This window comes from Pteropus alecto, unplaced genomic scaffold (assembly GCF_000325575.1).
Source record: "Pteropus alecto unplaced genomic scaffold, ASM32557v1 scaffold45, whole genome shotgun sequence".
Classification (NCBI taxonomy): Eukaryota; Metazoa; Chordata; class Mammalia; order Chiroptera; family Pteropodidae; genus Pteropus; species Pteropus alecto.
The window spans coordinates 18,290,889-18,300,489 of record NW_006442491.1 but is presented as its reverse complement, the minus strand read 5'-3'; the positions used below and the strand labels follow the sequence as shown (position 1 = coordinate 18,300,489).

The following is a 9,601-nucleotide window of genomic DNA, read 5'->3' as shown; positions in this document are numbered from 1 at the left end:
TTGGAGACAATCCCACAGCCTTGCCAGCTCACAAAGGCTTCTGGGCAAATTTCAACCATATGTAAGTTGGGGAAAGATGACTAGCAAGTAGAGGGCCTTTGTGAGAACAGGAAAAAGGGCAGCAGAAGCCACCAGCAGAAAACATGAGGGGACAGCATGACGGGGGAAAAAAGAAGAGAAATCTAGGCTGAGCCTCAGGCCCCATCATCTCTTGGTTGGATTGGGAAAAGGCCTCTGGCCTATTTTCAGTCACCTGGATGAGCATGGGGCCCAAGTGCAGGGCTGGTGAAAGCATTTACTGATTAATAAGTGTTCACTGAAATGGAATCAAAACACTTGCATGACCTCATAGTTTGTAAAGCATTTTCTCAAACATCATTAAGCTACCCATATGCGATGGGACTATCCCTATTTTATTGTTATTGATGAGTCCCAGAGATGTGACTCGCAGCAACTCACACAACCAGGAAGTAACGCACTTGCCATCATGCCACCAATCACTTTCTAAACCCAGTTTTGGTGATGTCCTATTCTCACCCCGTCCCCCAACCCCAATATAGAGTCCCAACTCCCTTCTGCAGTGCTCAAAGCTGTCCCTGACCCCTAAGCACCCTTCCACTGACATTGCCCACTCCATCTCTCCACAGACCCCGAACCTTGGTCCTCCTAGGCTTTGCTAGGTATGAAACATCCACACTTTTTGTTCAGCTGTAATTTTTACATTGTTGTCCCCTTTGCCTTGCATATGTGGTATTTTCTGACACTACTCCAATTCTCCAGCACTAACTGGGTTTTCAACAGTTCAGTTTAATTCTGATACTACCTGGAGTTAACATCAGATCCTACACGTTAAAGTGCTCAGTCCCACGAAACTGCCCCCACTTCAGATGCCAGCCACAAATGAGGTGCCCAAGCTATCTACACTTTTCTGCCTGCCTAACTTTACGAGTTTCAACAGCCCCACTCAGGTTCAATAATTTGCTAGAAGGGCTCGCAGAACTCAGGAATACACTGTTTACTGATTATAAAGGATACAACTTGGAAACAGCCATCAGAAGAGATGCATAGAGCAAGGTGTGGGGGAAGGGTGTAGAGCTCCCAAGCCCTCTCTGGGTGCACCACCCTCCCTTCATCTTGGTGTGTTCATCAACCCAGAAGCTCTGAATCTCTAAATCGAGTTTTTGTAGAGTTCAATCTCTAGCCTCCCCTACCCCCGAAGAGGTCAGTGGGGTGGGACTGAAAGTTCCCACCCTCTAATCATTTGGCCTTTCTGGTGACCTGCCCCACTCTGAGACTACCTGATACTTTAAGTCGTATCAGATGGGAGCGATCGAAAAGGACTAATTATGAACAAAAGACATTCCTATCAGTAAGTTTCAAGAATTTTAGGGGAACTGGGGATAAAAACCAAGTCTTTACTATACCACATACACCCTTTCTTCAGTATTCCAATTTTCAAAATTCTATACATTCAGCCATCAAACTCCCATAAAATTGCCACTGACTCTGCCACTTAAAAAAATTGCTCCTTCAGTGCAACTCTGGTGTAGCTCTCACAGGCAGTGTACTCCATGAGTCAGATCAAAGGGCAACATGGCTTATGGAAGTGGGACATGGTCAGGGAGCTGTGATGCCAGCTCAGACTTGGGTGCCCTCACTGCTCCCCTCTGGGCCAGAGAAAGAGTCACATCCCAGATGACATGGATTCTTGCCTCCATGATGGGCCCCTCTTCAGGGTGGAGGCGACAGGGACTTGGCACTGCTCTGGGCTCTCACTACCTGACAGCTAGGAGTGTTAAGATGCTGGAAGCACTTGGCAAGAACAGCTCTCACAGCTCCTTTGTGGATGGAAATTACATCTGGGGGCACAGTTATGTTTACACCAGGCTCTGGTTAGGTTGCAAAACTATCAGCTTTCAGAGATGAAGGCATCCCCAGAACAGAGTGAAAAATAGTCAAGATCACCCCATAGTAGTATCCCATACCACCTGTGCTGCTTAACTGTGACCATGGGCCCCAGGCGGTAGCTGGAGTGTGTAGGGCATACTTATCGCAGGTGAAATAGGACTGCAGGTAGCCATGCGAGTTGGCACCAACCAGGAGTCAACAGACCAGAGCACAGTCCCAGGCCAGGAGTGGAAGGTGAGGAACATCAAGGCCAGATGCTTAAGACCAGAGTCTACTAACAGATGGTGGACAAGACAGAATGACAAAAGATTAGTAACCACATATGGCTATTTATTTCATACAGGGCTCTGTACAAAATATTTACACAATAGTAAACCACCTGAAGGTAAAAAGATAATGCCTTCTCATTGGCGGGGAGAATCCTCGTGTCAGTAAAGCTATAAATTGAATGACCTCACTCCTTAGACCAAAACAGAAGCAAATGCCTTGTTTCCTGGGATCCAGAAAGCGGTGGCCTTGGGATCCTGATCACGGGCACCTCCTTTCCTCTTCTCCATCAATTCCTTCAGTATTTGCCGACAGGATCGAGTGCTGTGGCAAGAGGAACCCATGCTGCTGTCCATTTGTAAACATGTCAAGAGGACAAACTTGCTGTGGGAGAAGACTGGGAATACCTGTCACATCATCACCTGTGGATCCTGCAAGAATTTCCTTTGTCTTTATATATCCACCACTTTCTAGATTAATCCATCCACATCACACTCACCCCAGATGGGACTCCTGTTATAAAGAACGATCCATCCCTCTAAGCTTTTTTTTTTTTTTTTTTGGTTTTAAAGTGCTGAGTGTAACTTAGTGCTGCCGCCGCTCCTAATTTTTCTGGGTTTGCCAGCTGCCTGGCATGCTAAATAAAAGTCCTCCACTCTGCACACAGTGGGTATGCGGGGAGGATGTAGAGGTCTGGGTATAGTAAAGTGCTTCTGTCATGTTCACTTTAAGAAAACAGCTATCATGAGAGAACATTACCAGAGAGAGACCAGGAGATTAAAGTACATGGCTGCTTCATACTATACACTCCAATTCTTTAAAGCAGCAAAAGGCACTTTTTTTTTCAAGCCAGCCAAAGTTGATCTAAAACAAATCTGGCTTTGCTTACAGGAAAAGCTGTCCCAGAAGGACTGAATGATCCATCTTATTCTTAAAGGCCCACAGAGTTCTCAGGCAGCTTGGGGCAGGGAGCTGGCTGTTCCAGGCTCTAGGCTCACCACTCTGCAGGCTGTGGTTTGTCTCTTTCTGGGTGCTGACAAATTTCCAAAGACATTTTCAACCAGGAAGGAGAGATCAGCAGTTGAGGAGAGAAATCAAACCCAAAAAATGAAGCCAAGTTAGTGACTGGGTGCCTATTTGGAGCAAGATGGGTGATCTGAGGAAAAGGAAGGAAGGAAAGCTGGACGCGAAGTGGACACTTTGGAAGTGTGGGGACGTTTACAAATAGCAACTCTGGCTAAAAGGAAATATTAAATAATTGAGTAAAAAGGAAACTTCAGGGTCCTGGAAGCTCATCTTTCTGATGAGAACTATTTTTTTCCATGCAAGAACTGTTATTTTTAAAGGGTACTTTACATGTTGGGTGTTATGTAATACTAAAAATAGTAATAAAAGATACTTTTATAAGCAACTTTGTGTGGCTGGAAGGGGAAAAAAAAGAAGAGGGGCAGGCAAACCAGTCTATGTCTGGGCCCTAAAACTTAACATTCCTTCCCATTTGACTGGAAATTCCTCAGTGATTTCTAGGCTAAAAATTGGTAGGATTTACTTAGTAACCTAGTTCACATCTGTCTCCTTGATTTCTGACCAGCTAATGGAGCTGCTCTCAAGAGGGCCAATCTTATTCCCAGGCTAGCCTTCCCTGCCCCCTTGCCTTCATTGCAAGGTCCGACTTCTTTAGCAGAAGCGCCTTCCTTCTTTGTCCGGCTGCAGCAGACAGAACAGGAGGAGCTGTGAGGCGGGCATTAAGTGGTCCAGCTTACTTACTGCTGAGCAGCTAAGAGGATCCCCAGTAACCAGGCCCAGTGGTTCCAAAGGCATCTGGGAGCTAAAACCTCCATTTCCTCCAACACAGAGAGCCCACTTGGAAGCCCACCCTACGGAAGTCCCCCTAGTGCCCAGTGTCAGGAAGGCTCTGCTACTGGCCTCTGAAGCAAAGGCAAACTGGGGACAGGCAGGAAAGGGTGGCAGGAATAGAAAACCTTTGACAGAAACCCTTTTAATAAAGGACATTCCACCCCTCCCCAACCTTCCATGGAAGGGTGAGACCTTAATGTGATGTCAGAAGAAGTGTCTTCTCTGGCATTTAGGGGAACAGCTGCAGTTGAAACTTAGGGGCCCACTCCAGGGCACTTTTTACCACAGCCAGAGCAGCCGCACCAAGTGCCACCGTCAGCCCCATCACTGCCAGTTTCACAAAGCGATTGGTCCTAGGTTTGGTCAGGACGTCTTTTGTTCGCTCCTCGGGCCGCAGAAGTCCCCGAAACCTCTGCCGCAGCACCATGTCAGGCCTCTGCTGGGCTGATGCCAGCTCAAAGTCTTTGAAGGTAGAGGCTGCCGTTCTGCAGAGAAGAAGGAGACAGAAAGAAGGAAACAGTATGAAAGAAAAAGAGGGAAAGAAAAACTAGATTAAATAGGCTGAGGGCAGAGCAATCCATTGCTCAGAAACTTCTTGATAAAGATCATGAAGACTAAAGTGGTAATTCTGCTGGCATAAGCTTAGATCTCTGAAAACTTTCCCCAACCTTGTCTCTGCTAGACACAATCTTCCATCACTTCTGTTCACTAACAACCCCCTACCCCCGCCCCCTCAACCAGTCCCTTGGTTTCACTCACTTCTCAGCTTGCTGTTGGGCAGCTGCCTCCCGAGCAAGTTCGGATGGGGGAAACTGAACAAAGAGGTCCCCAGCTCTACTGATCAGCGTCTCATAGGGCAGGTCCTGAGGGATCTGGGACAACAGGTGGTGGACCGAGGCCATGTCGCAGTCACAATCCAGGACTTCCTGCTCTCGATACAACACTATCTGTGAGGAGCAAGGCCTTGCATCAGAGACCAAAACATACAAAGGCATTGGCCATGTGCATTTTATTCTCCTTAAACATGAATTTTAAATTGGTAACAGGGCTCACCCCAAATGCTTAGCAAATTCTGGTAGCCACCTAGGAAGTGATAATGTACATATGTGAGTACTTTTACTACTGGGCTGGCCCTTCCTGCTAGAGGCAAACTTCTACCCCATGACATGAAAGAGTGACCAAGTAAATGAAGGAGATTCTTTTAGGAGAAAGAAGAGAGGAATTACTGGAAGATTTCTAGAGCTCTAGAACCGAAAAAAAAAAAGGTTCTAAACAGTAGAAAGAACAACAATGAGTCCCCACTTTCATTCCCACCACCTATGACTCAGGCTCTCTAATAATTGGAGTACTACCCCCCATACCACAGCAAGCCATTTCAATTTTCTATCATAATACCAACACCTTCTCGTTTCTTAAACCCGGAGTTGGCAATTTGTCTAGTTCCAAGAGATGCCAAAAGAAAAACGTAATTCCCAATACAGGTGAGCATTTAAATGTTCAGAAAAAAATCACTCAATATACAAATCTATGTCTAATCAGCATTTTCCAAACTTATTTTTACACAGAACATTCTTTTCCATAATATTCCCATTACTATTGCACAGAATGGTGTCCAGGCACACCAGTTTGGGAAATGCTGGCTTTTGCATCTTTCCAAAATCACCAGGTTTCCCTTTAGGGGACATGAGCAAACTAGAATGGGTGACGGTGAACCTAGCTGCAGACTCATGGCCTGTACCTACCACAGCTGCAAAGTAAATGGGCATCAGGGGATGGCAGGCCAGGAAGAAGTCGTATAACCGCACAACGTGCCTGAAGTCAGATAGAACGTGCCCAAACCAAGTGATGAGCCAGCTGAGGGCAAAGATGGTTCCCACCTCGGCACTAGGAGTAAGGAAATCCAGATGTTAGGTTCCCTGATGAGTCGTCCCTTCCTTTTCTCTGGGCCTTCTTTGTCCTCAGTACCGTGAGAAGGAAGTATTTAGGAAATACGCTTTCTGGAAAATTCAGCCACCTAGGAATTCAGCATTTTCTTCTCACAAAATACAAAGTCCTTAAAATGTGCCCACCACCATGTCATTAACACTACAATAGTGTGCTGGTTGCCTTATCTCACTGGGTACTCTCCTAATGGCCAAGAAATGTCTACTAGAAGAACAAAAAGTATTTGTTTTCCGAAAACTATACCATGATTTTCCTTCTCAGAAATAAATACCCTTTTGGGGGGGCACACGCACATATTCTCAGGCTTGAAAATACAACTGTATTATTAATTTTTCAGTTATCATGAGATGACTGAAACATCTTAAGACACAAACATTATTTAAAAAAAAAAAAAAAAGTGAAGCATTGGCCAAAGACACATTTCCAACTAAAAAGAGAAGAAAAAAAATCATATGACATTTGCAAAGAAAGTTCTCCTTGGTACTTGGTTTTGAATGAAACCACCCATGGATGGCCTTGTCTTTCTCACCTCTGGATCCTTTAGGACTTTCTACTTTTCTTGTGGCAATAACCTCAAAGTTTACTTTGGCTTACTTACCTTGTCCACCTCTCTCCACTAGATGTAAACTCCTCAGAGGCATGGGCTGTGATAGCTCTTGTACTCCGCCCCCACCCCCCGCCCGCAAAAAGCATAGCACTCAAAAGGGGCTCCAAGACTGTGTACAGAACTAAATTATCCATATCGCTGGTACTGGAAAGGATGACTCAGAAGGACTTAACACTAATTGACTAAGATGATGATGAGCTAGACTTGTGAGGAAGAAACAGAGGCTAGAGAAAAGTGAAGGTATGTGTGTGTCTGTGTGTATGTGTGTGTACTCATAAATGTAGACACATAAATACCTCTGCATGAAGTCATGGAGTTCTGGATTCACCTGGTCAATGATGGGCATCAAATAGTTTAATATATGCTTGGTGTTGTCCATTGTTGGATCCATAAAATCCCTAGAGGAAGACAATTCAATGAGCTTGGTCAGACCAAACATCTAAGATCGGGGTTGGGGGTGGCAACACTGACTAGAAAATGGGCTGAGGAGTTACCCCTGGGGGTGACTTGAGGAGTGATGAACAGACTCTATGACCCTCTTTGCTGGTACCTGAGGTGGTGGGTAGACAACTTTTCTACCAGGGATGTTGCCAGCCTCTCGCCTACCACCAGCAGAAATGTGACCACAATGTCATGGTAGCCCTGGTAGTAGTGCAGCTGAGGGTTGCGCTCCAAGATGATGAGGATGATGTCGATTAGTTCTTCCTGAAGCCCTTCTCTCTGTTCTTCTGGCATGCCTGGGGAAGGGATAGAGGGGGAGGGAGATGCACTTGAACATGGCAAGCAGCCTAGTAACAGGACGGTTTAGAAGATGGTCAGCAATGGATTTTTAGAGAAAGTGTTTAATAAAAGAAAATTTGCATTTTGGTTACACATATCAAGATCTACACACATGTAGGAAATATGTGGCATACAGGAAAGAGTCACAGACTATAATCTGACAGTGGGGGAACATGCAGATACCATCTTAACTGAATCACCGCATTGCCAGTAGTGTGACTATTTGACAACATGTGCCTCCTGATGTGATGCACTGAAAAGGACTCAGCATTGCTTCTGAGGAATTCTGTGGAATTCCTACCAAGAGTGTATAAACTAAATCTAATAATGAGGAAATAGCAGACAAACCCACATTGAGAGAAATTTTCTGAAATAACTGGCCTGTCATAAAAGACAAAGGAACTATTCCAGATTAAAGGAAGCTAAAGTGATATGATACCTGAATGGGAAATGCATGAATTTATATTTTCTTTTCCTATAAAAAACATTATCGGTATAAATGGTGAATTCTGAATAAAATCTGTAGATCAGATAGTATTTTTCAATGTTGTTACTGATTTTGATAAGTATACTGTGATTATGTAAGAGCCTTGATTTTAGGAAATACACCATGAAATATTTAGAGGCAAAGGGGCACCATGTCTGTAACTTACTTTTAAAAAGTTCAGAAAAAAATGTTTGTGTGTATACACGGAGGAGAGAAAGCAAATACTGTAAGATGTTAACATATAAGAAAATCTGGGTAAAAAGTATCTAGGTAATTCTTTGTCTTATTTTTGCTACTTTTCTGTAGGTGTAAAAATAAAAAAAAATTGCATGTTTTCTTCTAAACCAAATTATCACAGGAAGTTTTAACTTCCTTGACCCAAAGATGCAGGTGGAAGCAGGGGTGCCTGTCTTGGGAGCTCTTTCTGTGTATGTAGCTGGTTCTGGCAGTGGTCAGTGTGGCCCCTCAGCTCATCGGGCTTTTGGTATAAAAACACCAAACGTTGGCTTTGTGAACTGCTTTGGAAGAATCGCACACAGCATAGATACCGTGAGAGAAAACAGCTAATGTAAGGACCCAGACTAAACTGAGCAAAGGGTTTAAGGTGAGAGCAAAGCTCATCTCTTGCCCATATTTATTCCACATCCTCTAAAAGGCATACTCTTAAAAGATAAAATTAAAAAGAAAATGAAATAAACAAAGTACTATGGATAGGTAAAATCATGAAAGTAGTGAAAGAAAAAATTAAACCCTGCTTGAATTTTCAGTATAAAAGTGGTCAGCTAAGCTCAGAACAAAATGAATGCAAAAAGAATATGTAACCACAAGGAAAGTTCAACTTACAGAAAGAATATCAGAGACTGATGTTACATAAATGGAAGAAGAATAGAGTTCAGAGGGAAAACAGGTTACCTAGGGGAAAAATGGGAGGCACCTGTCCTGTGCAGTCTCATCCAAAGCAGCAGGATAGGAAAAGGAGACTGGACCATGGGCATGTTTTCATCAAAACCAAGTTGGATACATACAAATATCTAATTCTGTTGTATACCGGAAACTAATATAGTGTTGTATGTCAACTATACCTCAATAAAAATAAAAGAATAAATAAATGAATAAGTAAATAAATAAAATAAAAATAAAAAAAACAAGATGACAGGCCACTGGCTACACAAGAATCCCAAGAACCTCTGTTGGAAGCAAGGATGCAGGCAGGAAAGAAGGCCCTTTAACAGACAAAATCCAAGCCAGAGCATGGGTTTGGAGGAGTGAAGCAATGGGTTTAGAGGCTCTTGTTCCTTTTAGCAATTATCCTCTCTTCATGGACATAAAGGCAGAGTTGCCAAAGGAAGAGAAATAGATAACAAACATGAGGTTTGTAGCCCAGTTTTCTTCACTGTGAAAATGGAGACAATGGTCATTCTTCTCATTCTTCCTGGAATGGGGAGGCAATTCAGTCCAAGGAACTCAATATGTGTATATGCAAGGTATCCCTATTTATAAAAATCAAATCGAATGAAGATATTAATAGTTCTTGTTAGTCTCCAATCTGCTCTTTGAAGCCCACTGATGTGGCTGCCCTTAGACGCATGGCTATCAGTGAAGGAGGGCTCCTGACTGATGAGATCAGGCGAAAAGTGTGGCCCAAGCTCCTCAATGTCAACACCAATGACCCATCTCCTGTATCAGGTAAGGGTAGGGGATGGAACTGTGAGGCAAGGGGCTCTAATAATCCCTTTGAAGACCCTTCTGTG

General features: G+C 43.8%; 1 protein-coding gene across 3 annotated transcripts in view; it reads right to left on the bottom strand.

Moving 5' to 3' along the window:
• Positions 1-2,217: 2,217 nt before the first annotated feature.
• Positions 2,218-9,601, bottom strand: part of TBC1D20 (TBC1 domain family member 20) — an 18,572-nt gene continuing 11,188 nt past the window's right edge. Inside the window, exons 4-9 of one of the 3 annotated variants that reach the window (XM_015597270.1) lie at positions 7,134-7,320; positions 6,880-6,981; positions 5,775-5,916; positions 4,792-4,979; positions 4,225-4,517; positions 2,218-2,606 (exon numbers count right to left, since the gene is read on the bottom strand). In XM_015597270.1, coding sequence (XP_015452756.1) covers positions 4,262-4,517; positions 4,792-4,979; positions 5,775-5,916; positions 6,880-6,981; positions 7,134-7,320 — 875 coding nt within the window. In that variant the 3' untranslated portion in view covers positions 2,218-2,606; positions 4,225-4,261. Of the gene's footprint in view, positions 4,518-4,791; positions 4,980-5,774; positions 5,917-6,879; positions 6,982-7,133; positions 7,321-9,601 lie in introns of all 3 variants that reach the window. The other 2 variants (XM_015597271.1, XM_006921681.2) reach the window with 2 other exon arrangements.